Here is a 20,037-nt window from a genome sequence, read left to right on the forward strand (position 1 = left end):
CATCTCGGGCATCCGCTCCCGTGTGCGGACGCACGTCTTGAAACAGTCCTCTCATGAAAAAAGTTTTGTGGTGGATGTACAGACAAATACGCACATTCCTTCACTACGCGATCGCTTCCGCCAGCGGCTTACTGAGGTGCACAGAGCTTACTCTGCATACATAACTAGATACGTCACAGACGGGGACACATAGTGTGCCCCAACTTGCTATTTTTTGTTTCTTCCCACCGGTAATATTTTCTCTCTCCCTTTTTAGTTCGCCATCGCGATGAGGTTGCTGGGTCTCGCTGGGCCTACCGTGGTGGGGGCCTCGGTAGTCTACGCCTACCTGGCCAACCACCCTACCGTCGCCCAGACGGAGAACGGCACCGCCTACGCGTTCCCCCTCTCCACTCTCACCTACTGCGGCCTTCTCTTCTTCGTGTACGTCTCGGGGGGGCTGCCGCGCAACCCCTTCTTCCCCGCCTTCGTTTTCCGCAGCAATATCTTCCCTCTCCTGTACAAGCTATACTGCAGCTACGGCGTCGGCTATCGCTTTCTAAGTGGCGTCCTGCATCAGCCCGTCGCCTTCCCCCACTCCGACTACCGCAATGGCATTCGCTGCCTCGACGCGGGCAGCCCCCTGCGCCTGAAGGTGCCCCCCGTTGGCGGAAAGAACGCACTCCCGTTTCTGCAGAAGTTTTACGCCCGCGGCGGTGGCGTGGTGGACGCCGCGCTGTGGAGCGGGACGGCGGGGCGTGGCGTCGTGGTCGTGCCGGTACCCATGTTCTCCGACAACTACGCCTATTTTATTATCTCGATGCAGACGCAGAAGGTAGCGGTGGTAGACCCCGCAGACCCGGAGATGGTGCTGCGCTTTCTGCGGTCGCTGCGCGGGCTGCTGCGGGTGCCGCTGCAGCTCACCGACGTCCTCACCACCCACAAGCACTGGGACCACGCCGGCGGCAATGAGCTGCTCACCCAGTACGCCAAAACGGGGCCGCCGCCACCACCGGCTCCCTCCCGCTCGCGTGCTGCGAGGGCGAAGGCAGCAGCGGCAGCAGCGGAAGCGGAAGCGGCAGGACCGGCACCGATACCGCCGGAGATGGAGACGACGCCGCTGCTGGACCCACACCTGCGCATCATCGGCTCTGACGTCGACCGCCCGCTCGCCTGCACCGAATTTGTGAACGATGCGTCGCCCGTCTTCACGGTGGCCGGCGGCGGCGTGTCGGTGCGTGCGATGGCTGCCCCGGGCCACACGAGCGGGTCTCTCGTCTTCGTTGTAGGCACCACGGAGGTGGAGGCGGGGGCTGTCAACCCCAGTCCCGCCCGCATTGCCGTGTTCACAGGGGACAGTCTCTTCAGCGGGGGTTGCGGCGCACCGTTCGAGACGGTCTCTGTCACGCAGATTATCAAAGCACGAGAAACGTTTTTAGTGGACAGCCGCATCCGCACGCAGCCCGCTACGGGGCAGGAGGTCGCCGACGAGGATGTGTTGCTGTATGTTGGCCACGAGTACACGGAGCGGCTGCTCGAGGAGGTGGTGAAGCTCATGACGCGTGCTGTGCAGGGCCGCGGCGCGGCGGCGGACGAGCGAGGAATACGCTACATCCAAATGGCAGCGGAGGCCCTGCGTGGGGTGAAGGTGCTACGCGAGCAATCGGACGGCCTGAAGGATGCGTCCCTTATCGGGCAAGATGACAGCAAGCAGCGGCCCGCTTTTCGCCTTCCGTCCTGCACCGTCCCGACGTCCCTAGCGATGGAGAAGACGGTGAACCCGCTGCTGACGGTGGACGCCGCGGAGCTGGCGGAGCTGGCGAGGACGGAGAAGGAGGGTGGTATGGACGCGAGCGCGGTGGAGCGCACCATCTACGGCGCCGGTCGTCGCTGTTTGCCGTCTGAAGAGAAAAACTAACGAGCAGTTTTGTCCTGCTGTGTGCGTTGTCGAGTTTTTCCTTGCCGCTCGTCGCTCTTACGCGGATGTGTTGTTCTGCGTGTCTTGACGCTTTCTGTGTAGCTCTCGGAGCACTAAGCGATCGATGAGAATCCTCTCTGGAAATTCCCGTCGACATGTTGGTTTTTTCTTCTTCATATGTCTCGCCACAATTCGTAGCCGCCCAGCTGCTGTCGTGGAAACGATAAAACTTAATCACACCGACCGTAACAAAAAAGTGCTTAAATATAGACTTTGATTTCGTCTTTAACACCCATGGCATATTCTGGTCGTTGTTGTTCATGGCTTCCGCTGCCGGCGTTTTCATGCTGCTTGTCCCCCGCAGCACAGCCCCAACGAAGAAAACATTTCAATCATGCACATCTCATTGGAAGGCAAGTGTGATGGAGAACGCTTCTTTTGCAGTTCTCTGTTCACCCATTTCCCCTGCCATCGCGTCAAAGAAGAAACACATCTCTTCGCACTCTTCTTTTCCCTTCCTTGCATTTCTTTATTACTATTCTTATTGTTTGCCGCTCCTTTCCGTAGTTACTTTCATTTTTGAGGAGACGAAACGACACCCCGTGGAGTTTGTTTGGCGTTCTTTTTTGTTTTGCTTTCATGCTTCACAACTTGCTCGATTACGCATACCAACAGCGACGTTTTTTCTCTTCTCCTTTTCTTTTGTCGAGCCGCCTTCATTCCTTTTCGTTTCTATCACACTTACTCTCCTTTCACGATTTAGCTACTGCAAGTCTGCTAAGAGCCATTTGTTTACGGCCAACAGTCAACGAACATGACGGCACCTTTTCTTCCAGAGGCCGGAAACGGCGTGCTGCCGACGCCCTCGCGTACCCACGCGCCGGATGAGGTCGAAGTGCTGCCCATCGGCAGCGGCGGCGAGGTCGGTCGCTCCTGCGTGATTGTGCGCTACAAGGGTCGCGCCGTCATGCTGGACTGCGGCAACCACCCCGCCAAGAGCGGCCTCGACTCGCTGCCCTTCTTCGACAGCATTAAGTGTGATGAGGTCGACGTCGTCTTGATCACCCACTTCCACCTCGACCACTGCGGTGCCCTGCCTTACTTTTGCAATCAAACCTCCTTCAAGGGCCGCATCTTCATGACGAGCGCCACCAAGGCTTTTTACAAGATGGTCATGAATGACTTCCTGCGCATCGGCGCCGGTGCGAGCGACTTGGTCACAAGCGAGTGGCTGCAGAGCACAATCGACCGCATCGAGACGATAGAGTACCACGAGGAGGTGACCGTCAACGGCATCTCCTTCCAACCCTTCAACGCAGGCCACGTGCTCGGGGCGGCCATGTTTATGGTGGACATCGCCGGCATGCGCGCGCTCTACACCGGCGATTTCTCCCGCGTCCCGGACCGCCACCTGCTCGGGGCCGAAGTCCCGCCCTATTCCCCGGATATTCTGATCGCCGAGAGCACCAACGGCATCCGCGAGCTCGAGTCGCGCGAGGAGCGGGAGCACCTCTTCACCAGCAGCGTGCACGACGTCGTGCGTCGTGGTGGGCGATGCCTGGTGCCCGTCTTCGCCCTCGGCCGCGCGCAGGAGCTTCTCCTCATTCTGGAGGAGTTCTGGGAAGCGCACAAGGAGCTGCAGAACATCCCGATCTACTACGCCTCCTCCCTCGCCCAGCGCTGCATGAAGTTGTACCAGACGTTTGTGAGTGCGATGAATGACCGTGTGAAGCAGCAGCACGACAACCACCACAACCCTTTCGTCTTCAAGTACATCCACTCCCTGATGGACACCAAGTCCTTCGAGGACAGCGGCCCGTGTGTGGTGTTGGCCTCCCCGGGTATGCTGCAATCCGGCATCTCGCTGGAGCTGTTCGAGCGCTGGTGCGGGGACCGGCGCAACGGCATCATCATGGCGGGCTACTGCGTCGACGGCACCATCGCCAAGGACGTGCTGGCGAAGCCGAAGGAGGTGACGAAGCCCGACGGCAAGGTGCTGTCGCTGCGCATGAGCACGATTGAGGCCGTCTCCTTCTCCGCCCACTCCGACGGCCGCCAGACGCGCGACTTCATCCACCATCTCACGAAGGTGAAACACACGGTGCTCGTGCACGGCAACCCTGGTGCGATGGGCCAGCTCAAGAACAAGCTCATGCAGGACTTCCGCGAGCGCGGCATGGCCGTCCACACTACGGTGAACCAGGAGTCGATTCGCATCCCGTTTGTGCAGAACCGAACGGCGAAGGTGATGGGCAAGCTGGCCAACACGTCGGTTCGCGAGGGCGAGTTTGTGAGCGGGGTGATGTTGGTGTCTGGTCAACACCAGTACACCATTGTCCACCCTGACGACGTGCCGGTGTTCACCGACCTCAGCGTGAATCGCATTCAGCAGGCTATGGTGCTACCCCTGCCGCGCCACCGCTCACCGCTAGAGGTGCTGCTGGTCCTGCAGCGGTATTTCGCGCAGAGCAAGCTTTTTGAGGAGGTGGCGCCACGCACGGCCAGCCCGCAGGAGGACGAGGAAGCCCGGCGCGCCGCCGCGGAGCGTGGCGAAGCGCGAGACCCGGACACCACGCAGCTGTTCGTCTCGAAGGATGTCACGGTGGACGTGCGCAAGAGCTCGCAGGCGCAGACGACGCTGACGATTACGTGGTACAGCAGCCACTACAACGACCTGCTGGCGGATGTGACGTGCATTGCCCTGGCGAAGCTGGCAGAGGAGCCGCATGAGGCGGAGGCGGAGGAGGTTCTCGTGCCGGCGGACGTCGCTGGGCAGGATAAGCTCTTTCGTGTGAAGTGCTTCCACCACATGATCTCGCAGTTCTACCCCGCTGTCACGACGAATCTCGCGTCTGGCAACTGCACCATCACGCTGGCGGATGGGCAGGTGGCGAACATCACGGACTGCATCGAGATTGAGCTCGAGTCTGGCGCTGGGAAGAAGGACGTCGACTACGACGCGCCGAAGGTGCTGGAGCTGAAGCGGATTCTGAAGCGCATCTATCTCACGCTTTTTCCCATCCCGGTAGACAACGGGTGGTGTGACTGCGGTATGATTCACGGGGAGGAGCCGGTGGTCGAGTAGTAGGCCAGTGGGGATTGACTTTAGAAACCGAAAACTTGCTAGTGGCGTCGTCGGGTCGCCCATTTGCTCCGCTGCCCCCTCTTGCAGCCGTTGTTGCCTTGTCGCTGTTGCTGTTCGTGCTGTTTTTGGTCTTGTGTGTTTCGTTTCAGCGAACTCTCTTCGCTATGTCGGCGTTTCTTTCCGGGTGGGGGTGGGGGGGAAGGGCGTTGATTGTTTTTTCTGTTTCTTAACCTCCTCTGTTTTGTGTCACTCTTTTGCGGCTCATATTCCTACAGTGCCAGCTATAAAACCTCCTGTTAAACCCCCAAAAAGGTAACATTATTATATACTCATCTACGTACTTCCGTTGCGTGAGTCTATTCCTTCTCGCATGAGCTCATTCGCTGCTCGGGATCGTCGGCTCGTCGCCCCCAACTGCACTCTTTTGCGGTTCTTGCTGTTCAAGAATACACCAGGAACATCATTGCAAAACTATTCGAGTGGAGAGGCGTTCTTGTTTGGTCAAACGCCAAATGCGCGCGCTGCTTTCGTACATTGAACGCGCTGTGAAGCATTGCCACGCTTAAGAAGAAGAAAAAAGATAGAGATGCATGACATGCTCCTACGCAAATTCAGTACCACTATCCTCTCATCTCCTTTTGTTATGCCTGCCGTCGTCTGAAGTAGTCGGATCAACGTTAGAATCGGTGCTTCGTTCTTTTGTTTATTTCTCCCTCTGAAACAGCGTAGATTTTAGGGCTCTCTATCGCCGTTTGCACAACAGGCTTTTTTTTTCTTAATCCCCTTTAACGCCTCCACCGCCGTCCATGTCTACGTTGCAGACGCAGCGCAGAGAGGACAGCGCCCCACACCACGAACGCGTGAGCTCCACCGGCTCCCGCCACAGTAACGGTCACCCTTACAGTTGTGTTAGATCACCGACCTCCAACGACGGCGCGCGTACGTTGTCGTCGACCTCGGCCTCGGCGGCGGCGGCTAACCTGTCCGCGCTCGTGCCGCCGTCCATGCGGCCGCAGGTCTCCATCACCACAATGGGGCGCCGCTTCTCGAGTTCTTCGGAGTCGAGCTCCTCCAGTAGACATCGCGGGAGCCACTCCGCGCAACTCCAACTCGACGGCTTCGGCAGCCCCGACAGTTTTGAGATGGGCGTCAGCTACAGCGGCATGTCCCCGCCCCGTCCGTCCCCCACGAACCCCAGCCTGCGAAGGCAGCGCCGCCGCCGCCGGTCCTCGCTGTCCGACGTTAGCGTGAGCACCGCCGAGGAGGAGTGGGGTGCCGCCACCCTACCACCACTACCGGCCGCGGTGGCGCTTCCGTATACCTCGCCCAACCGCACCATCAGCGCTGCCGACTACGCGCCTTTGTTAGCAACAGCAGAGAACGCGGAAGAAGCAGAAGGTGAAGTAGCAGAGTACGTCTCACCCTCCTTACTGAAGCTCGCACGTCCCCGCTTCGGTCACGAGCCGGCAGTCGTGCCGCCAACCCCCACCTTTTTCCCCGCAGAGAAGGTGGACAGCGCCACTCTTGCGGAGGCCAGCCAGCCATCTTCCTCCTCCGCCACGCCCTCCACCCTGGCTACGGCGAACATCGGAAACGCGCCAGTGTCCACCTCCTCCGCCTCCGCATCACCACTTCCGACCGCCGACGTCACTCTCGTCTCGACACCGGTGGCTGTGCCGCCTGCTGAAGTTGCCGGCGCCGTCAACACACCGCCCCGCCCCGCCTCGGTATCGACGCCGCATTGCAGCCACGGCGAGGATCTCGACAGTCCCCACCCATCGGCCGACAGCGCCCACGAGAAGGAGATGTCGAAGGTGCCGTCGTCGCCGTCACAATCCGCGCAACCGACGCTGCCCCCACTGTCTCCGCCGCCACCGCCGCTCCGCCACGGTGCTCCGGCCCCCGTCCACGATGTGGGGCCGATGCCGCCCATGGCGACCGCACCGCCCATCGCACCGCGACACCTGCACCCGTTTGGCGCGTTAGACGCGGAGGCCCCTGCAGAGAAAATAGAGTTTATGCCGGAGGGGCCGGAAGCGCCAGCGGAGGCGTCGCGTAGGCGTCACGACCACCACCAGCCCTCACGTACCGCCACCACGCCGGAACCGGCGCACGCGACCAACAACCGCACCCGCTCCGCACGACGACCAACGCAGTCCGTGCAGACCGCCAGAGCTCGAGCGCAGCAGCGACGTCACGCCGTCTCGACCTCGCCGCACGCACGTGAGACCCCGGTGTCGCCGCTGCCGGAGTACTTTCCGGGCGCGAAGCGGCTCGACGACGATCGGGTGCCGCTTTCGACGAAGTTCGTGCTTGGCACCGCGTGCGTGGTTGGCGTGGCGGTTGTCTTGTACCTCGGTTGTTCCATCTACCGGTACGCGTCCGTCAGCGTGAGGGAGACAAGCACGCCAGCTCCCACCTCGCGCTTTGCGTGGGCGCGCGCACCGAAGACGACAGTGGTGAGTGATAAGGACGCGGCGAGGGTCGCGCGTGAAATTCGTGACCGCATTGTGCGCAACATGAAGGGAACCCTCTAGAAGGAAAAAAAGTGAACTGCTGGCTGTGGCAATGAAAGAAGGTAGATAGTCGCGTGGCTTTAAAAAAAAACTGAGAGCAGATTTCGCGGGCAGCTCCGTCATCAAAACAGACCTTTATCCTGTGATACTTCTAACACCCGTGTTTGCTGTTTGTAGCTTAAAAGGAGTTGGAAGCGAGGCTTGATTTTTTTAGCTCATGCCTCTGTTTTCTATTTTGGTTGTTGTTTTTTTTTTTCACTTTGCGCTGCTCTTTCTTCGTTGCTTCACCTGAATAAAAGCGTCTTTTCATTTTACGTTAATTTTCTTATGCTTGTTGCCGTTCGAGAGGTGCCCATTTTATTGAACTTTTCAGTTTGTCTGTTTCGCGTGTTATCTCTTTCACGCCATCTCTTTATCTGTATCTCTCTCTCTATCTCTGGATCGTTCATCGGTGTTTGTTTTCTTTCGTTTCCGCACCTTGGCGCAACGTAACTGCTTCGAAGAACTGTGAGTTTTTTTTGTTTGTTTTGCTACGCGCGCTCAAATATCGGTATACTGACGTTGCTGTCGACCTCGTCACGGAAGTGGAAGGTGTTGGACGCATCGACCCATTTAGTGTCTTTCTTGCTCTGGGATGCGTGGGTTCGTTTTAAGAAAGAAACTTCTCTCTCCTCCGCCCAGACAAGCGAACGTTCGTCGGTGGACGCGGCGAATTGGCGGAACGGCATTTCCGCGATCTAAAGTGGTCAGTTCGATTTTCTTTCCTGTACGGAGTCGTTCAGACGGTTTACGCAACGGAGACCGTAACCTCCTCCACATTCGTCACTGCGGTTGGGAGGCGAGATGTGCCACTGTTGTTGTTTTTCTCCTGCGCGCGTGCCTTCGAGCTCCCGCTTTCTGTCTCTTTTCGGTACCGCCTCTTCTTGGTTTCCCTTTCTTCTTCTGCTTTTCTGTTACCGTTGTTTCTTGTTTTGCAACCACAACATCTTCCGGCACCTTCACATGCCGGTGCCTCACCTACGAAATCAATGCCACACAAGTGCCGTTCACTCTGTCCGCGTAGTGACCTCTGAGGCATTGCATTCACAAGCCCTGCAGCATAAATAAATAAGAAGGAAAAGGTTCTGTGAGAGAGTGTGTGCGTGTGTGGAACTTGGACACCCTCTGTCGTGGTAGGAAGGAGAGCTTTTGATTGTCGTCGTTTTATTTTTAATCATCGTCTTTTTTCTCGCTGTGTTGCCGAAGCACCGCACTCTTCATTTGCGCGTACCTTTGTTGCACTAGAGTGAAAGCGAGTACTGTAGAAGTTATATTGTCGCTGCGAATTGTTGCAAGGACCTCGGCTGTCTCGCTCCACGCGCACACAAGTGTTAGTTATATTCTCCTGACATCATCTCCATCCTCATGAAGACGGAGGAGAAAAAATCTACGATCAAGCGCGAGGAGACGCGCTCTGACGAGGATGAGGAGAACAACGAAGAAGAGCTGAACTGGTGGGAGCAGGAGAACCTGCGCATCGCCGCGAAGGGCGAGCGTCGTTGGGAGACGCTAAGCCACAATGGCGTGCTCTTCCCTCCCCTGTACGTACCCCACGGCATTCCCATCTACTACGAAGGCAAGGAGTTCAAAATGACGACCGAGGAGGAGGAGGTGGCCACCATGTTCGCGTCCATGAAGGAGCACGACTACTACCGCATGGATGCCTTCCGCCGCAACTTCTTCGAAAGCTGGCGCGAGATTTTAGATAAGCGCGAGCACCCCATCCGTCGCCTCGAGCTGTGCGACTTCGAACCCATCTACCAGTGGTACCTGCGCGAGCGGGAGAAGAAGCAGACTCGCACCAGGGAGGAGAAGAAGGCCATCAAGCAGCAGCAGGACGCGGAGGCGGAGCCCTACCGCTACTGCGTCTGGGACGGGCGCCAGGAGCAGGTCGCGAACTTTCGCGTGGAGCCGCCGGGGTTGTTTCGCGGCCGCGGCAAGCACCCCCTGATGGGTAAGCTGAAGGTGCGGGTGCAGGCGGAGGACATCACGATCAACATCGGTGAGACGGCCGAGGTGCCGCCCGCGCCGCCGGGCCACCACTGGGCCGCCGTGCAGCACGACCACACCGTGACGTGGCTCGCCATGTGGCGCGATAGCGTCGCGGGCAACTTCAAGTACGTGATGCTCGCCCCGTCGTCGAGCGTGAAGGGGCAGTCGGACATGGCGAAGTTCGAGAAGGCGCGTCGCCTGAAGAGCAAGGTGGACGACATCCGCGCGTCCTACATGCAGGACTTCAAGTCGAACGACACGCACGTGGCGCAGCGCGCCGTTGCCATGTACTTCATTGACCGCCTGGCGCTGCGTGTGGGGAATGAAAAGAGCGAAGACGAGGCGGACACGGTGGGGTGCTGCTCCTTGCGCGTGGAGCACATCCAGCTGCTGCCGGACAACGTTGTTCGCTTCGACTTTTTAGGCAAGGACTCCATTCGGTACCAGAACGATGTGACGGTGCTGCCCGAGGTGTACGCGCTGCTGCAGCGCTTCACACGTCGCAAGTCACCTGCAATGGACATCTTTGACCAGCTGACGCCCACGCAGCTCAACGATCACCTGAAGTCCTTCATGGACGGGCTCTCGGCGAAGGTCTTCCGTACCTACAACGCCTCCATCACCCTCGACAAGTGGTTCAAGGAGAAGCCTGTCAATCCCAGGTCGTCGGTGGCGGACAAGCTGGCCTACTTCAACAAAGCCAACACGGAGGTGGCCATTCTGTGCAACCATCAGAAGACCGTCTCCAAGAACTTCAAGACACAGATGGCGCAGCTCACGGTGAAGTCGGAGCACACGCGCAGGACGATGGAGCTGCTGGAAAAGGCCCTCGCGACGGCCAAGAAGCTGTCTCTCGAGGCGGCGGCGGCGGAATTCCTCGCCGAGGAGGATCGCGTGCAGCGGGCGTGGCTCGAGAGCTACGGCACGGAAGAGCAGAAGAAGGAGTTCGAGGAGATCGTGGTGAAGCGCTCGGCGCTTCGTGCACCGTCGTCCAAGAAGAAGTCGTCGTCCACTGGCACGAAGAAGGCGAGGTCGTCTGCGTCGAACGGCAAGACAGCCAAGAAGTCGAAGTCGGCCAAAAAAGCGAAGTCGGCCAAGAAGTCGAAGAAGCCGACTACTACGAGAGGAAAGAAGGCGTCTGGCAAGAAGAAAAACGCGGCGGCCGCGGAGGACTCCGATGACGAGCCGCTCATGAACTTGGCAGTCAAGAAAGAGACAACGAAGAAAGCGGGGGTGAAACGGCAGCGTGCGGTCAAGGCGGAGGATAGCGACGACGACGACGTGCCGCTTGCTGCTCTGAGCGCATAGACCTGACAATTAAACCTCTAAAAAGAAAGAAAAACAGAAAGAGAGACAGTGTTTCTGATTCTGTGGGGAATGGTGAAGGATGTAGTGCACGTTCGTGTTTCCTTTTCCCACTAATGGAGAGAACACGTCATCACATTACCTTTGCTGTCGCTGTTTTCGTTCATCTTCGTTTTGTGTACTTGTATGGAACATCTCTCTCCTGCAACGGTTGGATTGCATCATTAATCGAATAACATGGACTTTTAAAGGGCAGAAAGAGGGCAAACATAACCTTAGCACTGTTCGGGTGGATGTATTTGTGTGTGTGTCGGACGGTAAGTACTGCAATGGTGGCTTTTCTGCGAGTTCCGTACACTCCCACGCAGAGTGAAATCGTTACCTTTCTCTTCGTTTCGCACCCGCAGCGCTTTTGTTTGTTTGTTTGTTTTTCCGCCTCTTCTCTCTAGATCTTTGTTTCTCTTTTCTTTGTACGAAAAAAACAGTGATGTTTGGTGGTGACGTGTTGTTGCTGTTGCTGTTGCGTACAGTCACGCATTCAGGGGAGGGAAGGTGATTTCCATTCAACGGCGACACGAGTTTTTGCGCCGCACCATCCATTTTCTCTGTAGGTGCGTGTGTGTATGTGTGCCCGTGCGCATGTTGTCGTGTGTTTTCTATTTCCTTTAACAGCTGGCGTTTTTTGTAGAGCGCAGAAGCACACCTGCTGGACTGCTGACGATTTCTCTGGGAGGCGAGGCAGCCACAAGTCGCTTTTGTCGGATGAGCATGAACACCGGCCGCAAACGCTTTGCAAAGGAAAGAAACTGACATAAAAGTTCTTCGATATCAAAAAGAAAAATGGAGGGAGAAGAGCTGTGCAGCGTGGCGGAAGGGAAACCCGTTTGACTTACATGCTCGCGCGCATTTTTTTCTTCCTCGGTTTGCGAAGTTGAAGCGCGGCTTTTGGGACGCAACGCAGGTTTTCATTTTTGGGAAGGACATCGCGGTGCTTTAGCGTCACGTGTCATGCTGCGCGTTACCTCCCTCAAGAAATCTCATTAAAAAAGAAGACAACCTCTTCTTGTTGGCATGCTGTCTTTTAACTGTCACGATGGATTTTATTTTAATATTGTTGCAGTCATTCTTGTTGTCTCCCCTGATTATCTTTTGCCTTCTGTTTTTATTCTTGTCTACTCCTTCATACACAGGCAACACGGAATCTCGCATGCCATCTGCTCCAGCTCTGCGACTGGGTGTTGTGAATCGCCACCGACATACACGTCATCGCATCAATTGTACTCATAGAAACATTCATAGAAACTGCGTTATAGAGCTTGACTAATATGCGCTAAGATAGATAGCCAAAACACAACAGAATCTTCAATAAAATATTGTTGCAGACTTCTGTGCCTCATAGATTTTCCTTTGCGCATTCGTTGTTCCCGCTCGTGTTGTCTTCCCTGTCTAGCGGCTCTCGCTCGGTGGTGACTTTGTTTCCACGGCGCTTCTTCCTCTGCACAGAGAGTGCAGTAGTGCTTCATTAGGGGTTTTTCATTTTTCTGTTTGATATATCCCCTCGTTGTTTCTCTGAATCGTTCTTGGCGCACCTACATACTCATGCCCTTCAACACCCTTTCCTCGGTTGCGCAAGCAATCCCCGCTGTGATCAACTCCTCCCTGGAGAAACTGTCGTGCAGCGCGCGCGGAATCGATGAGGTGGATATCTACCCAGCTGTCCTCTCTGCCCTGACCGCCAACGGCGCACCACACGGTGTTGCGGCGGACGCGCTGGCCGTGGTACGGGCAGCAAGGTTAAATCGCTCGCACAAACTAAAAGATGGAGCAGGCGCACAGGCGCGGAAGCGTGAGGACTCCTACATGGCGAGTTTTAATGTGGGCATCGCGATGAGCCTCCACACCGTCCTTCTCTCACGCAACCGGATCGGGAACCTGCTAGGCATCGTGCAGTTCAAGCATTGTGTACGGTTGTCACTGCTTGGCAATCGCATCCGCACGATCGAGAGCTGCGAGCCGCTGGCGTTGCTACCCGACTTGCAGTATCTTTCTCTCGAGTTCAACCCGGTCGCACAGCTGTCTCACTACCGCGCGCACCTCCTGCGCATCTGTGCCTGGCCACATGAACTCTCCGCCCAGACGTGTCGCCTGCGGAAGCTGGACAGCACCGCTGTCACCTCTGCCGAGGTCAAGCACGCAGTGCTGTGTCTTCAACGAGAGCAGACATTGCTTCCCGAGCTGCTCTACCGCATGCAGCTCCTCGCGTTTCTCGGGGACATGGAAAAGAGGAACGGCCTGCATCGTGAGTTGCGACAGCGTGGGTGGGTGTTTCAGCAAACCGCAGACGCCGTGACACTGGACGCCACGCTGGAGCGCTGTGCGGCGTACGCGCTGGCTCGGGTGCCGGTATCTGGTGCGGCGCATCTCGTGCGGCTGCTTGTGCGAGACCGGCACCGACTCTCGGCGGGGCAGTCCGTTGCGGATCGCCCCTTTTCGAAGTGTCACGCGGAGCAGAAATCTGCTGCGGCGTCTCCCGCACCATCACGGAAACCTGCGTACGAACGGAAAGCACGCTCCACGCCGGAGCACGCCAGCGAAGTCGACCTCAAAGATGCCGCGGCAACTGTGGACGCACCGTCCACCCCAACCTTCTTTGGATCGGATCAGCTGGACGACAGCCACATCGCCAGCGTGAGCAGCGTCGCCTCGTGCTCTTTCCTTCCCGATCACTCCGATGACGACATACAGGCGATGCACTCGCTATCGAATTTGTTAGGAGCAAAAGAGCTGGATTGGAGTCGAGCCGCGCTGCGTCGAGCTGACGCGTTGGCTGCGAAGGAGACGTGTAAGGAGTGGTCGTGGGATACGTTTCGGCAGGCGCTCGCCTTTCTTGATGTGCGCATCTGTGCGGTGCTGCTGCGGCTGGCGCGTGGATTGGGGCAGTCGTTGAGTACGCACGATGTGGACCGGCTTTGCCAGGTGTGGCTGCACGCTGTGACGCACTGTGCACCGACAGAAGAGTTGGCCCTGAACGCAACAGGACCTCGCCGACTCGTGTCTGCCGTCACAGTCACTCCTCGTAGGAAGCCAAAAACGCAGCTGCGTGGGACAGAAAAGGTCATTGAGGTGCGGAGTCCAGCACTCAACGAACAGGGCGGCGCTTACGAAGGAAACCAACGTCGTGTCAACGGTTCAGCGTGTGTCCCGCCACCACAACCGTGTCCCAGCGGTCGACTCCCCGTTGACGCAGTCGCGCAGGTCACCAAAAACGTGTGGGACGTCGGCGAGCAGGACGCCTGCCTCTCCAACACCCTCTCTTCCCTGCCCGTGGTGTCAAGCGGGGTCAGTGACGACTGCACCGACATCTCAATGACGTCGCTGTTGTCGACCGACTCACCCATTCAGCCCCGAAAAACGATCCCCGTGCCAACCGCTGCGAACGGTCATATGGCTCCTCGTGCCCTTCCGTCGGAGCAGGTGCAGCAGCAGCAGCAGCAAAACGCAGCAAGTCCCAGTCCTTCTCAAGTGCCTGAGGCAACACATAAGACGAGTTCTTCTGACGTTTCTTTGGCATTGGCGGAGAAAATGTTTCGGCGACAAGTCAAACAGCGCGCGTTTCAGCAGTGGTGTACATCGCTGCGTCATCGCTGGCAATCGCGCATCGCCACTGTGTACATCCGCGACAAAATAAATGAGGCCGTACTGCAGCCTCGGCTCGAGTGTGTGCGCGGTCCGGCGTGGAGTGGTCTGCTTCAGCACGTGACCTACATTGAACGTAAGCGAGGCTACTTTAACTGTTGGCGGCGCCGTGCGGGGGACAAGCGGGAGGCGCGTGCGAAAGAGCTGGAGCGCGTGTCTGAGGCGTGGCGTGCGCAAAGCGGCGAGTTGGCGTCGTTGTCGTCTTCACACCGGCAACAGGGAGAAGAAAAGGACGCAACAGCGGCAACGCGGCGATCCACGACTCAAAACCTTTTCCACGCATGGAAAGTGAAAGCAGAGCAGAAGGCACTGTCTCGTTGCACCACCGCACGTCAGCGCCTGCTGGCCGAAACGCCGCACACACCAGAGACCTTTCTCTCCCTGCACCCGCGGTCGGCCACCGTGCGTGCCGCACTTCGCGTAAAGTCGCCACTCAGCTCGCCCGTCATGTCTCGTCACCAGCTAGAGGAACTTCTCCAAACAACAGGAAAACCACAAACTGATGAAGATGGCTCCGCGCCGCCTTCGTCTCCTTCACCAACGGGCGGCTTTCGCCGCTGCGATCTCGCACACGAGTTGCCGGTTAAGGTGACGAAATGGCAGGCCGCGTCGACTCCCGCTTCCGCACAGGGGCACAAGGACGCCGCTGCGCACATGCAGCTCGACGAGGACGAAGGTCGTTTGTCTGTCGCGCCGTCGAGCTCTGACGGCATCAGTGTGAATAGTGTAACGACGCCTTTTCTCGCTGATCAGCACTTCTCACAGGCACATGGGAGAGTGGAAACGTCGAGCACTTATAGAAGCCCGCAGGAAGGTCATCCGCAGTCGGCCGGGGTGCTTCGCGAGCTTTCGCCACCGCCGGCGATTCGTATTCTGTTCCCCACGGATAATGCGGCCGGCTCGTGTGCGTGCTCTCCACCGGCGCCAACGTCTCGATCACGTAGCAACGGCAACATCGGCATCGCGTTGCCGCAATCCGCATCTTCTCCGATGCATCCTCCTCGCTGCTCTGTGGGCGGGTCCATGGCTGGAAACTTCGCCGTTCGCTTGCGTGGTTGTCCGCAGCCGAGTCGCCTGCCCTCCACCACCACCGCCCGCCGGGCGATCATCGCGTCCTCTACTCGCCCTAGCAGCCACTCAGCACCACGTCTGGAGAGTAGTGTGCGTCACACAGCACACAGTGATGATGCGGCATGTCCCTACCCCGCGGAGGACGTGGAGGCCCTCGTCGCACGAGCCAAGCAGCTGGAGGCAGATCGTGTATTTCTCCTTGCGGAGGTGCGCAGGCTGTCGCTCGCCTCGCAGCGCAACGGAGAAGCATTTACTCCCACTCCCGACGCATCTCCTAAACCGTGTCTTCACGCCGATGAAGATTGCCGCTCACCGATGCAAGATGACGCAGAGGAGCGCCGCATCGCGCAACAGTGCGAAATCAAGCGCTTAGAGTCGATCGTGGTGGCACTGCGAGACGAGCGTCACAGTCTGTTAAGATCCGTCAAGACGGAAATCTTTCAGTACTGATTGCCGAAGGTGACTCCTTTTCTCTTCCTATTCTTTTTGGGCCCGATACAAGCATCAACGTCCTCGCTGGACCTCTACAAGAAAACGGAACGGCTGAAACGACTGCATCGAATTTGAAACAGAGCTACGCTTCTTTTTTCAGTGTGACTTTTCTCCTTGCGTGAGTCTGGGAAAAGGAAAATTTTTTCCGAAGATCACCGTGAGCGGCGACAGCGTAGCGCGAGTTTATAAAACGCAGTGGTCTCCCTCTTCACTGTGAGCCCACCTCTCTTCCTCTTTATATTTTTATCTTCCTACACCGTCTTTCCCTAAACTCCTTCTCTTCTGTGTCTTCCGTGCCAGTCCCTCGCCTTTACCCCCACGAGCACCGTAACGCGAGGCGGTACAAGGAAGGAAGAAACGTGGATTAAGTTCCCCAACTTTCACACCGGCAAAACTGCCAGGGAAGAGTCTTTTTTTGAACTCCTCTTGTTTTTCTTCGTACCTCCCTCTCGAGATGTTCGGCGGCGGCGAGGAATACTTCCAAGATCCGCCAGAGATCGATCGTGAGACGCTGGCGCGCTTCGCATCCTTCTGCGCACGCCTGCGTGCTATTGAAAAGCCCGGCAAGAAGTCCATCGCCGAGGCGGTCGAGCTGGCGCGTGCGGTCGGCGACACCCTCCTCACGTACGAGTTAGTCGTCGGCGCTCTTTTCCGCCACATCAAGACCTGGGCCGGGCAGAAGCAGCTCGCCTGCTGGTACGTGCTGGACAAGCTGTGCAAGGAGGACCGCGACAAGTACGGCCACACGGCAGGGAAGTACATTTTAGAGGTCGGACGCGACTACATCCCGTACGAGGATGTGGAGCTGGCGGGCAAGTACGAAAGCCTCGTCGAGCACTGGGAGAACGTGTTTCCCCCGCACGTCGTGGATGCGCTCTGGCTGGCGAAGAAGGAGCGTCTGTGGGCCGTCGACCACCCTGCTGAGATGGCACAGCAGCAGAAGGCCGAGGAGGCGGAGTGGGCGCAGGAGGAGGAGGCGATGCAGGACGAGGACGGACTGAACGACTTCGGTCAGCCCTGCATCGACTACCTGCAGGGCCACTGCAGCTGGGGCGACAACTGCCGCCTCTACCACCCACCCGGCGAGGAGGGCACGCTGCCGGCGGAGTGCCGCATGGGGGACTGGAAATGCTCGGCTTGCGGCGTCATTAACCGGCACTTCCGCCGCCGCTGCTCCAACTGCGTCCGCGAGAAGCCGCAATACAAGAAAGGGCGGCAGCTGTCGGTGGAGGAAAAGCTACTCTCCACGCCGGACCCCAACGTGACCGTCGCCTTCCGTCAGCAGTTCGGCTACAACCCGTACGTTCCCGAGGAGGCGATTGCGCACTTCAAGCTGCGGTTTGAAGGTGTGTCGAATGAGGACTACCGCAACGAGCGCGCGGCCGCCTACCGTGTGCGCATCCTTGGCCGGCCGCCGTCCAACCCGCAGGAGGAGCGGTGCAAAGCAACGAAGCACTTTCCAGATGTGGACATGGAGCCGGACGAGGACTACGACGTGGGCAGCGACGGTCTCGTGACCAAGCGGGCGCGCACGGAGAGCTTAGTCCCCGCCCACACGGCTGCCAACAGCGCCATCGCCCTCTTTGCCCAATTGGTCATGGAGAGAGGTATTCTAGACCCGACGGTGCCGCAGCTTTTTGCGGAGCTGTCGCGGCACATCCGTCAGGCCGCGAATGATGCGTCGATGCAGCTGAACGAGACCCAGGCGGAGGTGCTGCTGTCGGCGTGCATGCTGGGCTTCACGGCGTGGAACGCCAACAAGGGTGCCGTGCCGTTTGTAGCCTCCTTCTTCAGGGCCATCCGCCACAACGAGACAAAGCTGGGTCTCTCGGCGGAACAGGCGGAGCAGCTAGAGTCTATGGCGAACATGTTTCTCGCGTAAGGCGTTGCGTCTGTTGGGGAAAGGGGGAAGAACAAGGGAGAGGGGGCCTGATCACTATCGGTGGTGAGTCCTTTCTCCTGTGCCTCTGTGAGTCGGTGTTGGTGGCCGTAGGCTATGGGTCTCCTTTTCTCTTTGCGAACCACTACTGTGATAAAGTTAAGCAAGGAAACTCTTTTGCTTCGCCACGTTGAAGCAGCGGCAGCGCCCGAATGATGATGGCAGAGAGAGTAAAGGAATGCCACAAAACTGCAACGTATAAGCTCTACGTAGGTGCGTTTCTTCTCATCTTTGTTCCGTGTTCACTCATAGGGACCGCGAACCGCAGATAGGTTTTCGGTCCTTCTCGTACGTCTCCACGCGGTGACGGTGACGGTTTGCGAGCCCATCACACACACACACGCACTTAACTTCACTGTGTAGTACACCGCAGCACCGTGCTCTGTATTTGGCGTGTCTGGCAGATCTCGCTGCTCCTGTTTTCCTCCAAAAACTCGCTTTTTCTCTCTCCCTCATCGTCCTCCTTCCTTTGTACACCCTCCTGCACATCCATTACAACGAAATGCGGGTCAAGATTCTTCTTTGACTGTTTTGACACGGAACTTCTCTCAAAAAAGGAAAATATTTTTATGTTACTCTACTTTCTCCTTTTTCACTATTTTGCCTTTCCTTCTGTCTTTTCCACACCGCCTCCGTAACGCAACCTCTTTCTCTAAAGCCACTCTCTACGGCCCGCAACGCGCTGTTTTGCCGCACGCTTACTTTTTCTTTCTTTCCCTGACCTGTAGATTCTCTCAGCGCACTTCCACTTCCCTGCAAAGCCTGTCAGGGTTCAACTCTTTCTCCATCACTTCTATTGTTTTCTTGACGTCTTCTTGTTTCTCACCGTCACCACTGTTAAACCCAATAAATACTTTCCCTTCGTTTTCACGTTCCACCATGTCCTCCGTTCTCCTTGTTGAGCCCATCACCTTTGGGCCTAACCCGAAGACAAAAGACAACGCACTCATCCAATCCATGACCGTCAGCAACGCCATGGCGGATATGGACCGCTCCCGCGTCTGCGCCCTCGTCTCGGATCTCAGCGAGTTCTTCGAAAGTCAGTGCGGCATCCACGCGGTGGTGATTCGCCAGGCAAGTGAGCCGAAGCTGCATATCCGCCCGCTGATAGATAAGGGCCAGAGCGTGTGCGTGGCGGACAACCTTTCATTCCACAACTTCGTGGACGCCGAGGGCGTCATCCAGCGCCGCGTCGTCGTCTTTCATCCCATGAGTCCGCTGCGTCGCGGCGAGCTGGCGCGGAAGCAGCTGGTCGACCAGATCACAAGCGTCGCCGAAGCCGGGGCTGCGGTGGAGGTGATCGACCTGCGCGGGTACGAGGCGGAGGACAAGTTTCTGGAAGGCTCCGGCTCCCTCGTGTTCTCTCCCGGTTGTCGCTACGTGTACATGGCCGTGTCGCAGCGCAGCGACCCCGAGGTGCTGGACACGCTCTGCAGCCGCGAGAACTTGAACATCCCTGCGTCTAACCGATTTCTCCTGCGCTCGAAGGACGGGCTGCCGCACACCAATGTGCTCGGCTGGTGCGGCCATGGGATCTGTGCGTGGTGCTTCAACAACCTGGTCTTTGAAACGGAGGACGCAGAGACGGCCTTCTACGATCACCTCTCCCAGTCCTATTCGTGTGTGATGGAGCTGAGCGAGGGGGAGATGCACGGCTTTGCCGGAAGCGCTGTCGAGGTGTTCATGCGGCCGTCCGGCGTGAACGACGGCTCCGCCCACAACGCGCTCGTTATTTCCGAGTCCGCATTGGCGGCGCTGTCGCCCAAAAACCGTACCCTGCTCAACGACTGGTACGATGTGGACCACATACACACATTTTACGGTGAGATGCTGGAGCGCCGCTGCGGCACGTCGTTGCCGTCGTGCATTGCTCTTTCCTACACCCACGGGTCGTGCCCGCCGGCACCCGAGCAGGAGTCCATCTGTGAGATGCTGAAACTTGGTGACCGCAAGTAAGGGAACGTCGTAGCGTATTTTTCTTTTTCTTTTTTTCTTTTACTTTTAT

The 20,037-nt window shown here is 57.7% G+C and overlaps 7 protein-coding genes across 10 annotated transcripts; all 7 read left to right on the forward strand.

Moving 5' to 3' along the window:
• Nucleotides 1-44: 44 nt before the first annotated feature.
• On the forward strand, nt 45-1,897 carry ABB37_03503 (hypothetical protein; the record flags this gene model as incomplete). Of its 2 annotated transcripts, none has more annotated exons than XM_015800867.1 (1): nt 45-1,897. In XM_015800867.1, the coding sequence occupies exon 1, from the start codon at nt 269-271 to the stop codon at nt 1,895-1,897; it is 1,629 nt and encodes a 542-aa protein (XP_015660874.1). In that variant the 5' UTR covers nt 45-268. The 2 variants fall into 2 exon arrangements, with proteins under 2 accessions (XP_015660874.1, XP_015660875.1); XM_015800868.1 differs by having other exon boundaries at nt 62-1,897.
• Nucleotides 1,898-2,462: 565 nt separating this feature from the next.
• On the forward strand, nt 2,463-4,982 carry ABB37_03504 (putative Cleavage and polyadenylation specificity factor; the record flags this gene model as incomplete). The annotated part of the gene is made up of 1 exon (XM_015800869.1): nt 2,463-4,982. Exon 1 carries the CDS (start codon nt 2,712-2,714, stop codon nt 4,980-4,982), a length of 2,271 nt encoding a protein of 756 aa, XP_015660876.1. The 5' UTR covers nt 2,463-2,711.
• A 661-nt stretch (nt 4,983-5,643) lies between these two features.
• On the forward strand, nt 5,644-7,519 carry ABB37_03505 (hypothetical protein; the record flags this gene model as incomplete). Its single annotated transcript, XM_015800870.1, has 1 exon — nt 5,644-7,519. The coding sequence occupies exon 1, from the start codon at nt 5,789-5,791 to the stop codon at nt 7,517-7,519; it is 1,731 nt and encodes a 576-aa protein (XP_015660877.1). The 5' UTR covers nt 5,644-5,788.
• Nucleotides 7,520-8,536: 1,017 nt separating this feature from the next.
• On the forward strand, nt 8,537-10,837 carry ABB37_03506 (DNA topoisomerase IB large subunit; the record flags this gene model as incomplete). Its single annotated transcript, XM_015800871.1, has 1 exon — nt 8,537-10,837. The coding sequence occupies exon 1, from the start codon at nt 8,903-8,905 to the stop codon at nt 10,835-10,837; it is 1,935 nt and encodes a 644-aa protein (XP_015660878.1). The 5' UTR covers nt 8,537-8,902.
• Nucleotides 10,838-12,433: 1,596 nt separating this feature from the next.
• On the forward strand, nt 12,434-16,051 carry ABB37_03507 (hypothetical protein; the record flags this gene model as incomplete). The annotated part of the gene is made up of 1 exon (XM_015800872.1): nt 12,434-16,051. One exon carries the CDS (start codon nt 12,434-12,436, stop codon nt 16,049-16,051), a length of 3,618 nt encoding a protein of 1,205 aa, XP_015660879.1.
• Nucleotides 16,052-16,391: 340 nt separating this feature from the next.
• Nucleotides 16,392-17,975, forward strand: ABB37_03508 (hypothetical protein; the record flags this gene model as incomplete). The annotated part of the gene is made up of 1 exon (XM_015800873.1): nt 16,392-17,975. The coding sequence occupies exon 1, from the start codon at nt 16,548-16,550 to the stop codon at nt 17,973-17,975; it is 1,428 nt and encodes a 475-aa protein (XP_015660880.1). The 5' UTR covers nt 16,392-16,547.
• Nucleotides 17,976-18,538: 563 nt separating this feature from the next.
• ABB37_03509 (putative mitochondrial hypothetical protein) lies at nt 18,539-19,988 on the forward strand (the record flags this gene model as incomplete). Of its 3 annotated transcripts, none has more annotated exons than XM_015800874.1 (1): nt 18,539-19,988. In XM_015800874.1, exon 1 carries the CDS (start codon nt 18,912-18,914, stop codon nt 19,986-19,988), a length of 1,077 nt encoding a protein of 358 aa, XP_015660881.1. In that variant the 5' UTR covers nt 18,539-18,911. The 3 variants fall into 3 exon arrangements, with proteins under 3 accessions (XP_015660881.1, XP_015660882.1, XP_015660883.1); XM_015800875.1 differs by having other exon boundaries at nt 18,545-19,988; XM_015800876.1 differs by having other exon boundaries at nt 18,588-19,988.
• Nucleotides 19,989-20,037: the final 49 nt, after the last annotated feature.

Source organism: Leptomonas pyrrhocoris (assembly GCF_001293395.1).
Source record: "Leptomonas pyrrhocoris isolate H10 chromosome Unknown, whole genome shotgun sequence".
Lineage (NCBI taxonomy): Eukaryota > Euglenozoa > Kinetoplastea > Trypanosomatida > Trypanosomatidae > Leptomonas > Leptomonas pyrrhocoris.